This window comes from Anser anser (genome assembly GCF_964211835.1).
Source record: "Anser anser genome assembly, chromosome: 2".
Taxonomy (NCBI): domain Eukaryota; kingdom Metazoa; phylum Chordata; class Aves; order Anseriformes; family Anatidae; genus Anser; species Anser anser.
In genome coordinates, this window is record NC_139721.1 from 106,744,532 (window position 1) to 106,766,938 (window position 22,407).

The 22,407-nt window shown below is 38.7% G+C and overlaps 1 protein-coding gene across 2 annotated transcripts in view; it reads left to right on the forward strand.

Moving 5' to 3' along the window:
- ADCY1 (adenylate cyclase 1) overlaps positions 1–22,407 on the forward strand; it is a 175,889-nt gene that overhangs the window by 84,604 nt on the left and 68,878 nt on the right. For both annotated transcript variants that reach the window (XM_083823552.1, XM_083823553.1), the window contains one exon: positions 7,113–7,240. In XM_083823552.1, coding sequence (XP_083679678.1) covers positions 7,113–7,240 — 128 coding nt within the window. The remainder of the gene's footprint in view (positions 1–7,112; positions 7,241–22,407) is intronic.

The following is a 22,407-nucleotide window of genomic DNA, read 5'->3' on the forward strand; positions in this document are numbered from 1 at the left end:
ATTTTCCAGGGAGGAAGCTAACATCACACACTTAGTAGGAACATACAAATGGGCAGGTACTACAGAAGAGGTACCTCCTCTGACCTCCTTAGTACTTTTTAGGTGTGCTTCCTATGTCAGTTCTATGTCATATCTCTTGTCATGATTTGTATGCTTGTTATGAATTATCAATTTCTTCCTGAGCTTGTATTCCGCAAATCTGAGATTTGCTTCTTTGCATTGGACCATGATGGATTTTTCTGATCAGTTCCAGATGCCTGCAGTGTGTGGGCATTTGTACTGAAACTCCTGCAGCCAGCATGGAGAAAGGTATTTCTGGAGTTCAACAGGTGTCATCCAAATGTGATGCCTAATTGCAATCCAAAAATGCCAATTTAATTTCATTATTAGAAGGGCAGTTTGGTTGATAACCCAGGTGCACACTTTAGTTGTCTAATGCACCCTGCATACACACACTCCTATATGGAGTCTTTTGTGACTAGAGGGGCTGTGTCTCCTGTGCTGGAGGCCAGCAGCACTATCCTCACAGCAGTCAGCTTTGCTCATCTTAAAACTGACTTTTTATCTCCTTGAAATTTCTCTCTGGAAACTACTTTCTTTATAGCCAGGTGAATACACTGTCTTGCTAGTTCTTTTCATGCAATCATTTTTCAGTAATTCTTGCAGGCCAAGGGAAATGGACATTTCCAGTGATTAGGTCTTGAATATTTTCCATGAATTTTTGTTTAGAGCATGACTTAATTTCATGTTTTGGTTGGTGCACAAAAATGACAGCTTTTTTAATCCTCTCTATTGTGGTAGAAGAAACCAGAAAAAATATCAGTTTCCTGAAATTTAGAGCTTAGTTTTTCAACTTTTTGTAGTACATTTGTTTCAGACTTGTTTCTCCTTGGATGCTGATTAGAAAACAACATCTTACAGGATTCTTAATGAAAGTGAAGCAGGAGACAAACATGCATATCTGTCATGATGATTGTGTAAAATATTCTTGTTAATATCTTTTTTCATTTCCAAGTATGCAAATTAATATATATGACTGTTAAATGGGTTCTCACTCTCAAGGACTGAAACAATATAAGTATTGTTAAATAAGTTTCCATTCAAAGTAGGGAGGAGCTTTACAGTAAGAATGGAAATTTGTGTATGAGGTGGGCCAAGAGATGTAGGTTATTGCAGGTCAACATATATAATTGCCCATAAAACTGAGAGAAAGCACTTGAAGCAAAATGTCTTCCTTTTTATTTTTATCCTGAATAATTCTACATATTTCACATACATATTGATATGGCTCCTGTGACGGTAGATAAAGTGTCATGACTTCACAAATACATTATTAAATTACAAGCTTACATATGCTTATCTGGAGATGTTTCCTCCCAGTTTTCCTCAATCAGAACCTAACAACCACTTGCCATGGTGCTTCCAACACTGAAACCAGATTTGTTTTCTTTTCCTACTGTTTTTGTCACTCTGTAGAAGCTCTTCTTGTTCAGCCTATACTCACTGTTATAGCTCTGAATATGTCCCCATTATGCTGCCAAATCAAACATGATGGAGTGTTGCGGTTAAGTTAGCTCATTCTCAATTTTTTTTTCTTTGTTTGTTTGTTTTATGCTGAAACAAATAGATGTGTGAGAACTTGTCACTTTTACCTACAGGTTGACAAAGTTACTGTATATTTGCAGGCATTATTCCATTAAAAGGTTATCAGAATGATTATATGATATTTTAAATCCACAGATCAAATGTAGTTGAAAGAAATATTAAAATATGCATGCAGTAATTGAGAGGATTCATAGAATCATAGAATGGCCTGAGTTGGAAGGGACCTCAAGGATTGTCTAGTTCCAAATACCCTGTCATAGGCAGGGATGTCACCCACTAGATCAGGTTGCCCAGGGCCTCACCTAACCTGGTCTCGAACACTTCCAGGGATGGGGCATCCACAACCTCTCTGGGCAACCTGTTCCAGTGCCTCACCACCCTCTGAGTGAAGAATTTCCTTCTAACCTCTAATTTAAATCTCCTCTCTTTTAGTTTGAAACCTTTCCCCCTTTTCCTATTGTTACTTACCCGAGTAAAGAGTCCTTCTCCATCCTTTTTATAAGACCCCTTTAAGTACAGAAAGGCTGTGATGAGGTCACCCCAGAGCCTTCTCTTCTGTAGGCTGAACAGCCCCAGCTCTCTCAGCCTATCTTCATAGGAAAGGTGCTTCATCCCCTTAGATTCAGTGAAATTTTGTAACTGGTGGAACAGTTTTCAAAAATGCATTACCACTATTAGCACACTGAAGTGTAATGGAGCTGGTGGTAATTTTCATGTCACTTCACTACACTTAGGATGTGACTACAAACTTTACCTGATAAAACAGATTCAATTCTCTCTCCCATAGGGTGGCTCACATCCAACACAATTATTAAAATAGATTTGAATACTACACAGAGAAAGCATGTTGGTAAATCTTTCTATTTTACTGAAGAAAAACAAAAAGTAAAAAAAGGATATGTGACATTACTGTTTACTGTTAATGAAAGCATGAGTAAACTGCAGGATTTTCACGTCTTTAGCTATAAGGAGTTAGATGAAGTAGGCTTGCATTTTATTTTTTTTATTTTTTTTTTGACAGAGAAAGAGTGCCCTTTCAAAGGGGATTCAAAGAAGGGTTCTGAGGACTGTTTCACATTTGAATCTAAAACTATTTCTTCATCATTTTATGAATTTACCTACCTGCATTTTTTGTGAATACTGCTGCACTGTAAGAGATTTTCACTGGGTTGTCCTTCCCATGGAATGTTTTGGGCCTTGTTTTTCTCTAACGTCTTTTGATACACAGAACAGAGTTATTGAGCTGGGAGGGGGGACAAGATCAATGTCTCATTCTCACCATTAACTGAAATTAATAACTTGGTATGATATTGTTCAGTTGCACCCTAAAGCCTTCTGACTAACCCTAACCAATTCACTGCCTTTTCTTCTAAGTTCCTGAAGGAGGGTGGCCATTTCTTTAACAGCATAACACTGTACATGCCCTTCCGAAGGCACTTGGAACAGTAAGTCATTTACTATGCCTCTGTGCAAAGGAAGGAGTAGACTATCAATGAAGGGAACAGGTATCAACACCCAGATATCTTCTCCCAGGCTAGGCTCAAATGCCTTGAAAGAGAGGACTCAAAACTTACATCTTGCCCAACTGGACTTTCAGGTTGAACCACATTTATTAGTATATTAAGAGTTCACAAGATCAATATTCTAATTTGCATTATTGCATATGTTGTGTGTATGCTTGGGATAGTATAGGTAAATTTTTAATCTGTGGGTCTATGAATGTATACATGCATATATGTACAAATGCCTATATTTGTGCTGCATGGTATATATGTCCAGCATGTTAACTGAAATATTGTGGGTTTTTTTTCCTACTTTTGTTCCAATCTAATAAAAAAGTAAAATAAAATTGAATAGAGACTTGAAAATACTAATCTTTCTGCAAGTCTCTCTAGTGTCTTTATACACATCTGTAATATAGATAAATTTATGTTAATTTCTAGAGTGATTCAAAGCTTCCTAAGACAAATTTCTATTGAGATTAACAGCACTTTGGCCTAGAGTGCTATACATTTTAAATATGCTGTATGTATAAATACACTGAAAATAAGTTACAGTGCTAACAGTGGTTACTTCTGTCTTGTTCTTACTCAAATTTCTGTATGTTTCTTTGATCTCTTTGAAAGCAGAATGAAGTTCTAGGTTTGTGAAGAGAGATAAATACTAAATGCAATTTATTGCCACTTTACATCTTTAGGGAGTTTTAGAGGTGTGTTTTTTTGTTTTTCCCTCCTCCCCCAATAGTCATTTCATACTGTATTCACTAAGAAAGGGCGGTAACTGTGATACATTTGGCCTGTGTCATTGAATTAGGCTTCGGTCCCTGAGGATTAGAGGGACAGCTGGTGTAAATTAATGCAGTTCCCCTGAAACACATGATACCATGCTCATTAATATGAACTGAAAATTTGATGCCTTTTGTCTACCTGATACAAATGGTGACATCAATCTTTCTGCAAAACACATTTAAAACAAAACAAACAAACAACAACAACAAACACCTAAAACAACAACAAAACCCTCTTCTTTGTAATGGACAGATAGAATAAACTGTTGTATGTCAGTACTTGTCTAAAAGAAAGCTCTTAGCAACTTTGAAGGATCCTTTGCCTTCCATGCTGGGCTTCTACTTCACTCTGACAAACGCTGTGAATGTTGGTTATGCCAGAGGGAATTCTGCAGATCTGCTCAGGAATACCTTGGTAAGGAACAACAGGTGGGCAAGCTGCCTGGATAATGCTGTGCTAGTAATCTCTGGTGCTTTTTGTCATGTTCATAAAACCAAATTATCAGCTGTTTCTAACAGGCATTGCTTGTATCATCTGTAACTAGAATTTATACCTATCACACTTGAATTTGTCACTGTTGCAAATGTGAAAAATATTGTTGAGTCAAGGGCTTTTTTTGGAAGGTGCTGAGGAAACAAAACAAGGAGAGGAAAAGAGTTTGTTTTGATAATTTGCATATCAATGCTTATAATGAATGCTCTTATAAAGCTGCTCTGCATCTCCTTCCTGGAATTTTGTCTCACATAGAGAGAAAAAGAAAACAAGTGATTTTGCTAGAGATTACTGTATACTAATTGATGATTATAAATAAGAAAAGTGGAGATAATATCTGATAAGGAACAGAGTGGTGTTTTCAGAAACACCAGTTGATTTAGCCATATGTCTTCCATCAAAATTAATATGTCTCTAGAAAATGCTGTAGTTTTATTTTCTTTTATTTTTCATTTGCATGAGTAATGAACCGACATGGGAAAGTGGAAATGGATCGAGCTCTGTGCTGTCTTTTCCTTTCTCAAACTATCTACCAGTCTGCTAGACTGTGCTGTGCCAGTCTGATAGAGTAATTTCGTGTATCCCACTATAAAATGTGAAATACTGGTCTATAGCACAGTAAACTCTCTAAGAAAAACAAGTAATTTGAAATGAGCCATTTTGGACATAGACACTGAAGCAGAGAGAACACTGATCAATTAACACATACGTATTATCCAGCCCAGATTACTGAAATGGCTTTTCTGAATATCTTTTGGTTGGGTCAAATAGTCACTGACTGTCCACAGACCACGCATACCAAATTTGAAGATGAAAAGAGCTTTATGGAGAACTGTAAGCTGTGGGCCAAAACTGCATTTATTTTGGAAAGACAGTGTCAGCCTGAACTATTGAGTACCCTCTACTCCTTCAAGATTTGCCCACAATTTTTAAAAAATGGCTTATTTTGGCAGTATAATTTAGTGGTTTCTACTTAAAATGAGTGGTTTCTATTAAAAAACTTAGTGGTTTCTGTCCAAAAACCTTGAGTTGGAAGGTGTGTTTTGTGTCAGGATGGATTTTGAGGTTTGCATATTACTTTGTATCAATAATTCTTTTACTTTTATAATACCAGTTAGCCAGGGATCTCAAAATACCCTATTAAAACTTCAAGTAAAATTCATGAGACATTTTGTGGCTAGAGGGTACAAGGATACTTTAAGGTCCCAGTGACAATGCTTCCAGAATAATTATGCTCACATTCATTAAAATATATACGAGGAATGATAAATAACAGTATATTTTAAATTCTGTTGTACAGCAGAAGCCATTTTAAGTAGCCTCTCTTAGAAAAGCTTTTTCTACTAGTTAGGCATACCCAAAAACATGACTTGCTTCTTTGACTGAAGATATGAATTTACTTCTAAATTAATATGCACATAAAAAGAAGTAGGCAAACCAATATTCCCGAAGTGTTAACGTGCCTTCTTCTATGCCTGAACTGAGGTAAATCTTAATGTATAATACTTGCTCAATATTCAGAAACATATACAGGCTTGGGAATGACAGCAGCTGGAAGAGTGTGTAATAATAAGCCCTGAATACTACGTATGACATGTTAGACAGGACAGGATCACTGTAGGTATAACCATCACTTCTGAGCTGGAATATGGCTAGTGAAATGGAGGCTGTGGTCAAATAAGGAAGGCTACAATTCTTGTAGGCAGAAGATTGAATGAGGATATGTGCTGTTTGAAAAGCTAAACCAGTATAAATAGGCCATTTTTTCCAGTTTTATATTACCACCAATCCCCGCACCCCCCCACCCCCCGCCTTTTGTCACTAAAGACAGAAGTGTAAATTGGATTTCTTTAGTCAGATTATTTACTTTTTTGTGCCATATCCTAAACAGTTAGAAGTTGCCATGGTCCAGCTGGAAGGTATACCATCATCTCCTCATGTTTCTTCATACTTTATTAGTTAAAGTCATGGCTTTTTTAAAAGGTACTTTGTTATGCATTCTCTGTTCAGGAATGAACTTTCTGCTCAGAGTGATGTAGTAATTATCATATCCTATCATCGCTTTTTCAAAATGGAAGAGGCTTAGCCTGATTTCTATGGTTGTAGAACTTGCGTTGTATGCAAGCAGTAGATAAATTCAATGGCAATGAAAAGTGACTGTATCTTCTGATGTGCAGGTACGTCATGTTTATGCTGAGAGTGCTATACTTTAAGTTGTGATTTATGTATTGGTAATGCACAGGTGTGCGTACATTTACAAATAAATGCATTGTCTTTCCTAGTAACTGGAACTGGATTTGAACAAAAGCTACTCAAAATACATTTTTTTTCTAACATTCAGTAGCTCTTTGACTTCAGTCCTTTCATTTGGATTCATAAAGAATGAAGTGTCCTTGCAAATCTTGAATTCAAATTGACCTAACATGAGGGTAAGGGAATAACTTTTGTTCAGAACTATAATGTTAAACAATGCTATCCTATGTGTGTTAAGCAATATGGGGCTGACTGCTATTTTAAACGTATATATTTATAAATAAATAAATAAATAAATGTGCATACGTCAGCTGTACTGTACAGGGAACCCAGATTTCATGAACTGTGACTTATTTCACATGAACACAAAAGGTTTCCCTGATTGACTGCATATTGTTGGAGAATATTTTCTCATTTAAATATTACAATATCTATATAAACAGTAAAGCTTTTCCAATTCTGTTTTTATTAAAGGAAAACCACTGCAGAAGAATAAAAATCCTAGGTGACTGTTATTACTGTGTATCAGGATTGACCCAGCCCAAAACGGATCATGCCCATTGCTGTGTTGAAATGGGACTGGACATGATTGACACTATCACGTAAGTATTGCATGTGGTATACCTGGACAGGAGTGCTGCAGCAGCTTCTGTGTGGCATTCATAAGAGGTATTTTCAGAGGAACAGTGCCTGCTACCATTCATACCATCACAGAATCATAGCATCATAAAATGGCCTGAGTTGTAAGGGACCTCAAGGATTGTCTAGTTCCAAGCCCCCTGCCATAGGCAGGGATGTCACCCACTAGATCAAGTTGCCCAGGGCCTCATCCAACCTGGTCTCAAACACCTCCAGGGATGGGGCATCCACAACCTCTCTGGGCAACCTGTTCCAGTGCCTCACCACCCTCTGAGTGAAGAATTTCCTTCTAACCTCTAATTTAAATCTCCTCTCTTTTAGTTTGAAACCTTTCCCCCTTTTCCTATTGTTACTTACCCGAGTAAAGAGTCCTTCTCCATCCTTTTTATAAGACCCCTTTAAGTACAGAAAGGCTGTGATGAGGTCACCCCAGAGCCTTCTCTTCTGTAGGCTGAACAGCCCCAGCTCTCTTAGCCTATCTTCATAGGAAAGGTGTTCCAGCCCTCGAACTGCTGGCCATGCCTCTGGTGATGCAGCCCAGGATGCAGTTGGCCTTCTGGGCTGCAAACACACACTGTTGGCTCATGTCAAGCTTTTCATCCATCAAAACCCCCAAGTCCTTCTCTGCAGGGCTGGTCTCAATGAGTTCTTCTCCCAGTGTGTACTCATGTCCCAGATTGCCCCAACCCAGGTGAAGCACCCTGCACTTGGACTTGTTGAACCTCATTAGGTTCACATAGGCCCACTTCTCAAGCTTGTCCAGGTCCCTTTGGATGGCATCCCTTCCTTCTGGTGTATTGACTGCACCACTCAGCTTGGTGTCATCTGCAGACTTGCTGAGGGTGTACTTGGTCCCACTGTCTATGTCACTTATGAAGATATTAAACAGCACTGGTCTGAGGACTGACCCCTGAGGTACACCACTTATCACCGGCCTCCACGTGGACATAGATCCATTGATCACCACTCGTTGGTTGTGACTTTCAAGCCAATTCCTTACCCACTGAATGGTCCACTCACCAAATCTACCTCTTGCCCATCTGGAGATCAGGATGTCGTGTGGGACTGTGTCAAAGGCCTTGCAGAAGTCCAGGTAGATGACATTGATCAGTCTTCCTTTGTCAAAAGATGCAGTCGTTCCATCGTAGAAAGCCACCAGGTTGGTCAGGCACGATTTGCCCTTGGTGAAGCCATGCTAATTGTCTGGGATCACATCCTTGTCTTGCATGTGCCTCGACATTGCTTCCAGGAGGACCTTTTCCATAATTTATCCAGGCACAGAGGTGCCTGGTGCTCACCAGTCTGTAGTTCCCCGTGTCTTCCTTTCTACTCTTTATAAAAAGAGGAATGATATTTCCCTTTTCCCAGTCACCAGGGACTTCACCTGACTGCCAGACCTTTTCAGATGTGATGGAGAGAGGCTTGGCAACTACATCAGCCAATTCCTTCAGGACCCTGGGGTGCATGTCATCAGGCCCCATAGACTTGTACATATTTATTTTCATCAGGTGGTCTCGAACCTGATCTTTGCTTACAGTGGGTGGGACTTTGTTCGCCTAGCCTCCATCTACAGGTTCAGGGAAATGAAAGACTTGGGAAGCCTGACTATCAGTGAAGACTGAGGCAAAAAAGTTGTTGAGTACCTCAGCCTTCTCCATGTCTGTTGTTAACAGTTCACCCTTCTCATCCATCAGAGGCGGGACACTCTCCTTGGCCTTTCTTTTCTGAGCAACGTACCTATAGAATTCCTTCCTGTTATTCTTTAGCATTCCTTGCCAAGCTCAGTTCCATCTGTGCTTTGGCTTTCTTTATCCCATCCCTGCACATCTGGACCGCAACCCTGTACACTTCCCAGGCTAAAAGTCCCTACTTCCAGTGCCCGTGCATTTCCTTCTTGCACTTCAGTTTGACCAGCAGGTCCTTGCTCAGCCATCCCGGTTGTCTGCCCTCCCTGCCTGCTTTTTTATGCAGGGGGATGGAGAGTTCTTGCGCTCTAAGGAAAACATCCTTAAAGTGTCTCCAACTCTGCTCACCTCCTTTGTCCCTGAGGATAGTGTTCCAGGGGATCTCAGCTACTAGGTCTTTAAATAGCTTGAATTTTGCTCTTCAGAAGTTCAGGGTCCTGACTTTGCTCTTTGCCAGGCCCGTATTCCTCAAGATCTCAAACTCAACCAGGACATGGTTACTGCAACCCAGACTGCCTCCAATCTTGACCTCTTTAATGAGCTCTTCCATGCTGGTGAGCACCAGATCAAGTAATGCTTCTCCTCTGGTTGGTTTGCCTAATACCTGGACCAGGAAATTATCCTCAGTGCACTCTAGAAATCTTATGGATTGCTTACAGACTGCTGTATAGTTTTCCCAACAGACATCCAGGTGGTTGAAGTCCCCCATCAGGATGAGAGCGTGCGAGTGTGACACTTCTTGTAGTTGAAGCAAGACTGCCTCACCCACAGGCTCCCCTTGCTCAGGCGGCCTGTAGTAGACTCCAACCACAAGGCGTCATTTATTGTTGCGGTCTTTAACTCTGACTCGTAAGCTCTCAACTTGTCCGCGGCTGTTTCTCAAAGCTAACTCATCACAATCAATTCCTTCCCTAATGCAGAGGTCAATACCACCTCCCTTCCTTCCCTGGCTATCTCTTCTGAAGAGTTTGTAGCCCCCTATTCTGATATTCCAGTTATGTGATCCATCCCACCACATTTCCATGATAGCAATCAGGTCATATTTGTCTCATTGCACCATGGTTTCTAATTCTTCTTGCTTGTTTCCCATGCTGTGTGCATTGGTGTAGAGGCATTTCAGTTGGGCAATCAGTCATACTGCATTTCTAGAGCCCTTCCTGATTGCATTGGTACAGTTCGAAAGTATTTCCCTGCCATTACTTAGAGTGATAGTGTTCTCAGGCATGCTTTCTTCACTCAGAAGTGCATCCCCTTCCCCCACCACGTCTTCCCCCCTAACAATTAGTACTGTTGCATTCAGGTCACAGGTATAAAAATCAGATATACTGATTTTTAGGAAGGGTAATTCTAGACAACAATTTTCCACTACATTTAATCACTGTGACAAAAAAGTGCACAAGTACAAGTATGTACTTATACTTATACATACATGTACTTATTAGAAGTTGGAAAGATCATGGGAAATCATGAAATATTCCAGTTGTTATTTTCCACAAAGAAAGAAATCTGAATTATTGTTTTTAAACTGCTCATTTCACCCACCAGTATGCAAACTTAAAACCAGTCTTGATATATGCCGGTTGTGTGTTTCTATTCCCAAAATGATAGCTTTAAGATTTCTCATTTCCATATGTCATGTTTAAACCTTCAATTTAGACTACCTTTCAGAAATGTAATGTGAAATTTACTTTGCTGATAAGAAAGATTTTTTGATGTTCGAGAGCTCTGCATGGATTGTTGTTTTACCAAGAAGAAAAATGTGAATGTGAGAGAACTGTGAATGAGCTTTTAGCAAGAGCTGGAGATCTATTTCATTACACAGGAGGGAAGGGAAAAAGGGATTGAGATTTCTTCACTATTACCTTATTCTATATCTATGTGAGTACATGTACTTTTGTTTTATAGAGATGCTATAGGAGGGAGTGCACACCTGTATTAACTCTATATCTAAATAAATAATGGTCATCGCATCTGGGATGAGATTGCTGTTCCAGTATATCATGTGCGACGGGCACTGTAAAAGTGTGTCACACCAGACAGAGCCTTCACCTTTTCTGAAATGGAGAGTGTTTGGTCACTGTATCCAATAGTCAGTTATTCCTTTTCTCTGGTGTTAGCTGGGCTGCTGGAAATACGGAGCTGATTCAAGGTTCTGCTTCCCCTCATTTAATCCCCAAGTTTTTTTGTTGCACAAAAAGAAGACCTACCTTCTCTGCAAAGGTGAATAGACCACAGGGTAATCTCATTTTAAAAATAGTTAACTATTAAATACAGAATATATATATCTATATAACAAACATAAGCCTTTTGAATTAAAATTATGTGTTTTACAATTCCAGTTACTCCTCAGTTATACTTCAATGCTGTATTAAACAAAAAATCTATTAAATCCATACGATGATGCTGGCTGCTATATGTTTCTTTATTTCAGTCTGTCTTCCAGTCTTTACCTTATGTATGTTCATGTGATGTCACAGAATCATATTCTAAAGCCAATTTGACAAAAGAATCACATGATTCATTCTTCCCATCAGTCTCTTTCCCAGGGACTTCTCCAAATATTTCTAATTTTTGAGCAGATTTTTAAAGCAGAATTTTAAAGTCATTTTTACCTGTTTGTGGCAACAGAAATACTTTCTCTTCAACTCAGAGATGAAATTTTCAGCTCCCTACCCAATTTATTCAATAAGTATAAATATTATTTATTGAATATTCATTATTCCTCAGGTAATTGGAATAACAAGTTGAGGAATTTGGTCAATCGGAAAGAGACTTAAAAGAAAATTTGTCACAAATTTCCGTGCCTGGCATTTGGAACATTCTACCTTCTTTATTATTTCTAATAAATCTTTGACCACTTCATATTTTTCATGTCAGCCATTTGTATGTGAGGATGAATATGCACATATATACAGGTGAACACACGATGCAATTGTTTTTCCAAATTTAGATCATGCTTCTTTGTGCAAAGGCTTGATTTTGTAGGAGAGTGTATTATGATCCTCTCACTAAGTTCACTGTATGCTTTTCTCAAGAGAGTTGGTTTGTCTCAATGGAACTAATGGCTGGTTCTTCAAACCCTGTTAATGACTTAGGGGAACATGGGCATTACCACACATGCTGTTCTTTCATACCAACCTGAACTTTTTATATGAACTTTTATATGAACTTTTTCATTGATATTTCTTTGCAGAAGACTTTAAAGAACTAAAAATAGGAGAGAAGTATGTAAAACACATGAAGGCTGATTCCCATTTCTAGTTTAGTCCATGTGATTTATTGTAATATTAATTTATAAAATCTCTCACAATGTTAAGGGTTGGGTAAATGAGTCCATATTCTCCCTCTGGTTCAAAACATGAATACTTAAATACTTCCTGTTATCTTTGTAAAAGTTGTAAAACTGACAAAAGACTTTGTAATCTATGATAATATATGATCATCTGTGTTAACATAAAATCCTAAAAGAATCACTGTATGGTACTTTTCTTCCCTACAAACACACTGGAAGGGAGTACTTAACAACATAGCGCACAAAGGAACAATCCTGAAATATAAAAGAGATCCAAAAGTTATTTATATGTGTGTTCTTCCATACTATGTTTATAAGGAAGCATTGGGCTTTAGAAGACACATAGTTAAATATACAAGCCTTTTACACATTTTCAAAAGTCTATTTTTTTATTTTTTTTATTTTTTAAACCCTGGAAAACGGTACCTATTGCTCTGATCTCTTTTAAGCCCAGTGTTAATCATTATTTCATTAGTTATGCTATCTTTCATGTATACAAATAATAATAATGATATAACTGTCTTAACTTTTCTTTTTTGAATTCTCAATTTGACCAATATTATAAATTAATTATTTTCCCTTTGTATGTTATTATTTATTGGCTGCTGTCACAACAATGTAAATTTGAAAAAGGAATTGAATTAAAAGGGTAGTGTGTTCTGGGACTGTTCAGCCTGGAGAAGAAAAGACTCAGGGAGATCTTACCAGTGCATACAAATACCTGATGGGAGGGTGCAAAAAGGATGAAACCAAACTTTTCTCAGTGGTATCTAGTGATAGGACAAGAGGCAATAGGCAAAAACTGAAATACAAGAATTCCCATTTAAACATAAGAGAAAAACCTTTTGCCATGGAGGTGTTCAAATACTGGAGAGTTTGCAGAAGGAGGCAGTGAAGTCTGCATCTTTAGAGATATTAAAAACATATCTGGGCACAGTTCTAGGCTACCTGCTGTATCCGAACCTGCTTAGAGATGGGAGGTTTATCCACATGATTTCCAGAGACCCCTTTTAGCTTCAGTGATTCTGTGATTCTAAGCAGATGGGCAGATTCTAAGCAGTGTGTTATCTAGAAACATCTAGTCAGAAATTGTAGTAGAATATAATTAAATGACAATTTCAACATTTTATTTTTAGCAGGATTTATAAATTTGGAAGACTTCAGAGTGTGTAGTCAGTAACCAGATAATGGGGAGAGAGGGCAAGATGGAGAAGAGGCAAGGTTATCCTTTTCCTTTGTATATATGCAAAATGAATTCTCTCTTTTTTTTTTTTTTTTTTTTTTTGAGGAATTAATGTGAGTAAGGATCCAAGCTCAGTGCATATTTCTTTTCTCAGTTAAATGAATGTGCCGGTTGTGCTTATGAGGAAAACCAGGAAAATTATTCATTCCATGAACTCTTGCCCTTGATGGCAGTATTATTATTTTTCTTTTACTTCAAGTGGAGCAGCATCTCCACTTGTTCAAATATTGTTGGGTTCCGGGTCCAGTTCTCTTGGTGACAGAAGCACATGGATAAGCAAAGTGCACAAATAGCTCCAAAGCAGGAAAACAGGTTCTTCTGAAGATTAGGAAAATGTCTTCAGTCTTTCCTAAAGACTGAAGCCAGAGTATAGCTTGCCCAGGCTAATTTGTTTGAAAATATGATGAGCAAATGAAAAGGAGAAGTGTAGAACTTATGACAGTAAAGTTGGAATGAAACATTTTATTTTTTAATGCTATGACTCCTAGCTGTAGCAGCTTATCAGTCCCATGAGAAGCAGTCATTTTTGTTTTTAAACTCCTGTTATCCAGTGTCAGAGCTGGATGCCAGCTGGTACTGTTCTAAATGTCTATTAACTTTGCTTTAGAAACCAGGCCCTGGCATTGTAAACTTATGTTTTGAAGACATTATGCCTTGTGACAGCTTTGTCATGTTACCTAGGATAAATAAATATATAAAAGCACGATAATACCATCCAGTAAAGATGGATCTGTCAAAAGTGCCTATCCCAGAGATATATACCACCACCATTTCCTTTTTCCAGGAAATCAAGGAATAGAAATTTCTAGTGGTTGTTTGAGAGATCTGTGATTTCACTGAGTTGAATGTTGAGTTCATGTAAATTGATACTTTCTGTTCTCTTAGTGCTCTCTGTAGCTCTTGTTTAGGTGTCCTAGAACATGGTGCTGCATGCAAGTATCATCAGAGAACGTTGCCTCATTACATTTAGATTGAGAGTTTCAAATAAAATTATAATTTTTCACAGAAAATCATAAAACAACAACAACAAACTTTAAATTGTCACAATTTCGTCTGCCTTCTACAAAGCAGTTTTTTCAAGGGCACAGTTAAAGTCAGACTAGAATCATGATGGAAGGTTCTTTTTCTCTTTTTCTTAAAACAAACAAACAAGGAAACAAAGCAGATAGTGTTATATTCTCATACTACTCCAAAGGAACCTGTGTTGTCAATGTGTTTTGTGTCAGTGCCTCGGTAGAAGCTAGCTGTTCTACTTCAGAGTCACTTAAGCCATCACAGCAATATTTAAGTGGGGGTTAAGTGTTGCATATGACCAGTGTTGCTTTCAAGTTTGGACTGTCAGATTTTCTTAGGAATATCATTTAAATGGCCATGTTCGTTAGCATCTCTAATGTGGAAGATACTGTCCTCACCTCAGTTTTGAAGTCAGTTAGGCCAAGTATGCTCTTCACCTTATTTAAACTGCTACAATTGAATGTTCCAGTCTATTTGCTACAGTATTTTATTTTCTCAATAGATATTTACTAGCTATTCGCTGTGTGAAGTTTTGCTCAGCTAACCATGCTCTTCTCCCTCTTCCCCATATAATGACTAGATTTCTGATTTAAGATAGTGTGAGGCAGGGAAATTTTATACATTTTAAATAACAGTTTGCCCTTCCTTATGGAGCTCTTCATCAACTGATATAAATTGTATTAAACAATCCTTTGGCTCAATTAACAACTGTAACTCTTAGGATATAAAATGTGTGAGTTGTTTAAATGTGCTTACTTAATCCACAGGGCAAGAAGTGAACAATAATGTTTCTAATTGGAAATGAGGAGGGAATGTGTGAGCAGGATATTTATATTATAGCAGGATATATTATACTAGATTTGAGACAGGAACAGAATATTTGGGATAACATTCATAAACTTCTTAGAAGTGTAATGGGATCATGTAACCATTCATATTGTCACATAAATGGTACATTTTCACAATACTCCTTCCCTTGACATCTTACTGGGAGGCAATTTTAGTACTGACTCAGAGAAAATTGCAACACTGGCTGGATCAGTGGCTATGTCTACATTAGCAGGTAGCATGGAACAGTGGCAGCACATTTGTAGATCACAGCAGCTGGTCCTGAATACTTCACTTTAACCTATATGTATTATAGGGGAGGAGGGTTGGTTTTTTTTTTTTTTTTTTTTTTTTGTAACAGGACTTGTCTTGTCCTCTATATTGAATGTTCCTACTACATGTGGAGTTTGAAGAGGTCTGAAGGAAAGAATCCATGAACCCTTGCTTCTTGAAATCCAGGCACCTCAGTGGGGTCTAGCAGGAGATAAATCAACTTTTCTCTGTGTCGCATAGGTGAGTGTATCAGAAATGGATGACTCCACCTTATATGGATGACTCCATCAGTCATCCATGTAAAGCCTAACAGATGGAAGTTGGGCTTGTTTTCCACTTGCACGTTCTGTGGCTGTTTGTTTGGGCATTGTGGAGGCTGATGCTTGAACAGTCTCCTGCCTCTGGTCTTGGTCATTGGCTGAACTGTGGAAGGAAGGGGACAACAACGGCCCCTTTAAGAAAGCCCAAGTGAAATGGCTGGAGTCGTCCTGGAGTCTTCCTTTGTCTGAGGAAGAAGAGAGGCGCTATGTTACCTGGCGTAAACATTGCTGCTTCTTCAGAAGTCCTGGGCTCGGGAAAGTCTGGACAGGTGGGAGTGCATTCACCTTGAATTCTGGGAGAATCAGCAACAGGTGCATAAATTTTCAGATGAGGAAAAAGTTGTCTATCATGAGCTGACTTCACCATCATTGCTGAAATTTTTGTCAGCTTGTACTTCTGTCAAAGTGAACCTCTTGTTTCCTGAAGCAGTCAGTCCTTCACAGCCCAGGCTGTCTTGCTCCAGGTCTCTGTTGTCTTACTCCAGATGAACAACATACTGGGAAAGTATGTAGCTCTAGCCAATACTGTTTCTGAGACAAGGAAGGGGTGTGGAACATGCTCAGCAGCACAGATAGGTCCTGGAGCGTGGCTGTGGACTAGCAGAATTGACAGATTCCTGGTGGGTGGCCATGGTGGAGACAGGAGAAGCCTCCACAGCAACCAATGGCTCCCTCTGCAACTGTGCCATGTCCTCCCAGGCCGAATTAGGTGCCCCAAGAGAGGTATTGGGGACTGGGAATAAGCAGCATCCATCACTTGGTGTGGCAGTCCATCCTGGGCTCTGCTTACTTTTCTTTTTCCTCCTCTCTCATCCGAGCCCTTAGTCAGTGCCCAGGAGCATGGAGTAGGGACCCTGGGGAGAAGAACCCTGCAATCCTCCCAAGAATCCACTCCCCTACCTGGTGTCCCACGGGCACAAGGACAGCTGCTAGCTCTGTGCTGCATCTGGGATGATCCTGCTCATGGCCATTCCCAGTGCTAACTTTTTTTTCTCATTTCTCTGTACTGCCACCACCCTTCAGTGCTGCAGCCTCTCCTCCAAACTGCACACTGGGGACCTGTACTGCCTCCTGTCCACAGCTACGCAGGCACAACGTGTCCCTTGAGGGACTGACAGGGGGAAGGTCACTGTTGCCATCTTTGTATTTCTCTTTTCTTCAGAGAAACCTGTAGATAACAGAAAAGTGAGGCTGTGAGCTCCAAGCTGGTGCTAGGTCATGATAACAGGTAGGGTAAGGAAGAGCTTCTGCAATAGTGATGCTCCCTCATTTGGGTTTTCCCCTGAGGGCATGGAAATCCCTGTTTCCTTCTCCTGAGATGGTGTTTGGCAGTCCCACAGGCTTTTGCTGCAGGTCTGCTCCACACCATTTCTGTCTGTCCATCCTGATGGGTGGGCTGCAGGGTGGAGTAGGAACTGCAGAGAAGGTTGTGGGCTGCCCAGACCCAGGCCAGGATCTGACTGCCATTAAGGGTTGAAATACTATTTTCTTGGTATCTGAAATATTATTTCAGTGCTTTCAGGTGTCTGCCTTCCAAAGATGGGTGTGTAAGGTAATATCAATCTGCTCAATTGTTTATTTATTTTTTTTGTTTTGTTTTGTACCTTCTATGAGAACGTTCATTTTAAGTGTCCTCCTCCTCACGGCTTCTGTAGCAGTAACTAGCAAATTAGTTCAAATTTTTCCAATCTGAAGTTAGTTCACAGAAAGACATTCTTTGTTGTTAATATCCAAGAACTAACCAATTCCAAATTATGTTAAAGTGGAAATGACTCAGATATAGTTAGGGAGACATGCAAAATTCCTTGTGGTTAAAGGGCACTGTTATCTTAGAACTGTGCATACATAAAAATCAAACATATATAACTGAACCAACAATCTTGACTATGCCACCTTTAACCAGGAAACATCTATTTCTACGCAGGTATTTTTGGACCTCAGAAAGGATCTAAATAACTTAAAGGAAATTGGGTAGAGAGATTCTATTTTTTTTCCTCTGTTGCTTCAAATTCAGCATGGGTGTGGTATTTACTTCACAGAGCAATTCTGCAGATTATCTAAATGACTTTGACCATATGTAGCAGGATATGAAATATTTATAGCTAAGTAGAGAACTAAAATGTAGAGGATTAGTAGGAGACAAGCTGTCAGAGTAGATGAATATCTTCTAAGTGAATAGACTACATGCCTACAGCTTAATATATATATATACATATATATATATATTTATTCCCATTTTTTTCTGAACTTCCTTTTGTATTAACATTTGGAAAATTTTTGAGAACATTTTTTCCAAACCTAGGAAAAATAAGTTATAATGAATAATTTATTTGCTAAAATTCTTTTAGTTTGCCAGTTCATGGCTTGTCTATGAAGTACTGGTATTTTTGCAGAAATGTATTATTAATTTAAAATGTATCATTAGGTGTTCTTGTGATACTTTATTACAAAAAAGTTGATGCTGTTTGGAAATATGATTGTGGTACTTTTCTGATGATGAAGGGTCTAGAGGGCAAGACATATGTGGAGTGTCTGAGGTCACTTGGATTGTTCAGCCTAGAGAAGAGGAAACTGAGGGGAGACCTCATGATGGCCTGCAGCTTCCTCATGAAGGGGAGCAGAGTGGTAGGTGATGATCTTTGCTCTCTGGTGACCAGCAAAAGGACCCAAGGGAACAGCATGGTGCTGTGACAGGCGAGGTTCAGGCTGGACTTTAGGAAAAGGTTCTTCACTGAGAAGGTGGATGGGCACTGGAACAGCTTCCCCAGGGCAGTGGTCACAGCACCAAGCCTGACAGAGTTCAAGAAGCATTTGGACAATGATTTCAGACATATGGTTTGATTTTGGGGTGGTCCTGTGTGGAGCCAGAAGCTGAACCTGATAATCTTTGCGGGTCCCTTCCAACTCAGAATATTCTATGATTCTGATTTTATATTTGAAGCCTCTTCTTTACACATTACTTAATTCCTCATTTTTGATATTTCACTGGAGTATGTTCATGAAAATTAACTGCATAAGGGACACAGGGACACAGAGGTCTTCAAAGTAAATTCAAAAAGTTTAATAAACTGCCCATGAAGTTTTTTTTGTGTGTGTGTGTGTGATTTTGTTTTGTTTTGTTTTGTTTTGTTTTTCTGACTCAAATTTAATGATGAAAGCACCCCTGAAACATATTGTGGTTTCTTGGAAAAATGAGAAAAGTTGTTCTTGATTTAGATTTTTTACTAAGTGACTACTTCTGGAAATCTTTTGTGCAAAACCAAATATTTTCAGATTCTGCTTTATGGTTCATTGGTACACTATACAGTCCAGATTTTTTAACAAGGAATACAGTCATCCATGTTGTATTTCTTTGCTCATTTTTTTTTCATTTAATTTGTTATGATATTCAAATTTCTACAAGCAGATGAGTTTTACCCCTTTCTCCTGAGCCAGCTGAGACAAAGAAAAGCATACATTTGACATGGTTTTAAATACATTTGGTTTTAAATACTGTTTTAAATGAAAAGTTTTTTAACAGTAATGTACAAATAGAGAAATACACACTTACAGGTATGCTGATGAAGATATTTATACAGGTACGCAAGAGAACATAGATAGGCGAGCAAACCATAATCCTAAAGTACTTTGGCTTGCATGCTATCAGGTCTTGGTATAAAGTCAGTCATTTACTACACATGTACAGGTGAGGTTAAGTTATCATTAACAAAGGTTAAGTTATCATTAATTGGCTTATATTGTTAGCTCCTTTCATTTCCTCGGTGCTTTGTCAAGTTCGCAGCAAGCCCTATAAGAGTGGGATCCTTTTAGGACTCCTTGGAGTCATTTTTAAGGCTTGACTGGGAACAGATACTGAAAAAAAAAAAAAAAAAAAAAAGAATCAAAAGAATCCTAACTTGCAGTGATAGAAATAAGATAATAAGATAAGGAAGTACTTTCTTAGAAAGTGGTGCATAAGCCTTTCTCTGCTGTTGTATAAAATATGACTGAAAACTGTGGTAGGCCTGAATTCCCTGTGGGGACAAAACATCTCCACATTACTCACATTAGTGGTGGCTGACATGGTACATACTTTAGCACTTCATGGCTACGGAGCTCCTTGCTTAAATTGAGGCCAGGTATATTGTGCTGCTCACCCCACATCTTGTCCTATGCTGCATGTCCCATGCAGTGCTACAGGCTTAGGGGAGAGTGGCTAGAAAGCTGTGCAGAGGAAAAGGATCTGGGGGTGCTAATTGATGCTTGCCTGAACATGAGCCAGCACTGTGCCCCCGTGGTGGCCAAGAAGGCCAATGGCATTCTGGCTTACCAGGGAGGTGATTGTCCCCCTGCTCTGGTGAGGCCACACCTCTAGTACTGTGTTCATTTTTGGGCCCCTCACCACAAGAAAGACACTGAGGTGCTGGAATATGTCCAGAGAAGGGCTACAAAACTGGTGAAGGGTCTGGAACACAAGTCCTATGAGGAGTAGCTGAGGGGACTGGGGTTGTTTAGTCTGGAGAAGAGGAGGCTCAGGGGAGGCCTTATTGCACTCTACAACTAGCTGAAAGGAAGTTGTGGGGAGCTGGGTGTCAGCCTCTTCTCGCAAATAACTAGTGATAGGACTAGAGGGAATGGCCTCAAGTTGCACCAGGGGAGGTTTAGGTTGGAAACTGGGAGTCATTTCTTTTCAGAAAGAGTACTCAGGAATTGGAACAGGTTGCCCAGGGTGACAGTGGAGTCATCATCCCTGGGGGTGTTTAAGGAAATGTTGGACTTGGTACTTAGGGACATGGTTTAGTGGGTGACATTGGTAGTAGGGTAATGGTTGGACCAGATGATCTTGGAGTTCTTTTCCAACCTTAATGATTCTTTGATTCTATTTGCCCTTTCAATTAATTGTATTTTAAAAGTACAACAAGACAAAAATGCAATAGCTATTCCTGGAATAGCTAAAAAGTCCTTCTAAAGACCTCTCCAACAAATCCATGATGATATTTAAAAAAATACATAGGTTATTGAAAGCCGAAAGAAAATTGTAACCAGAGCATCATCCTTTTGGAAAGTTTAATTTGAAATCCTAAAGAAAATTAAATATTACACTGATTAGGTAGCTTTTTTATTCTCCCATTTTATATCTTTTTGGACTGCAACTTAACTGTGGAATGCCAGGTGCCACTGTAACGAGAAAAGCTGCAAAGATTTATGCATAGCATTTCCTCTGCATTACTGTGTAAGTTTATTAGCTTCAAGGTTCCTTTTCAATGTTCACAAGTCAGGGTAGGTTGAAAGTATACTCCATTCACAGAGATGAAGAATCCTTCCTCAAAAGTGGCATCAAAATTAAAAATGCTTTTAATAACGACTTCAACAATTAATTCCTCCTTTCCCAAGTATACAATGAAAATCTCTGAAGATTAGATTTAATTTATGGATTGAAGTCCATAGTTAGAGGTGATTTCTCTGCCACTCTTGCAGCAGCTTTGGAAAGATATTAGTATTTATAATTTCTCTTTATCTACTGTTCTTGCACTGATTTAGTGGTTTCACCATTTTCTTTGTCCTGCACTCCTATAAGAGAGTGGAGTCATTGCTTCATAGTACCTCCTCATACCCCTTCTCCTGCAGAAACAAGAATTTTTAAATATGTCTGTGGCCTTTCAGACTCACCATAGGAAGTTATGCTTAGTTAAGCATACCATAAAGGTAGAAGCACAGCACAAGTCTTTGTGATTACTGGTAGTTGCAACAGTTCCCTAGCAGTAGCAGAGGGATCAGATGAAAAATATGAATTATTAAATAAGTACCATCCAAGATGATTGACAATCTGAGACACTTGGAAAAAAAAAAAAAAGGTTAATTTTTAACTGAGTATATTTTCATCAAAGTGTAAATTTAATTAAAGGGCGAGTTTAGAGAACACCATAAATCAAAACTGTGGAGACATAACTAAGACAATAACATTTTAAAAATCTATTTTTCAACCTTTCACAGAGGAACTGGAGGGATCCATACCATCTCTTTATCCAGATTATGTTGTATTATTTTAATGACAAATTTAATGTTTCACACTATTACTTTGAAACCAACCCACCACAAAAAAAAAAAAAAAAAAAAAAAGGAATAAGGAAAAGAAAGTATTGTTCTTATATTGCAGATGTAGAACTGAAAACAGAGGATAAAATTACTTTGAGTGACAACAAATTGTGGTAAAAAAAGAGAAATTTAATGATTTAATGCAAGTTTTCTTGACTCAAGTGTATATTCTACTAGCAAGCAAAACGTTTTCCTTAGTGTTTAATATTAAACTCCTTCATGATGAAAGAGTTTGCCCATCTAGGATTAAGTATGATTTTTATATGAATGATGAGTGGGGAGTAAAAAAAGAATTAGAGACAAAACACTAACCAGTAAAGTGAGGCTTTAAAAAAAAAGCCAGGTATTGCATTTTAATACTGAGTTGAAAGTAGTCTGGAGTAGTGGTAGGATTGAAACA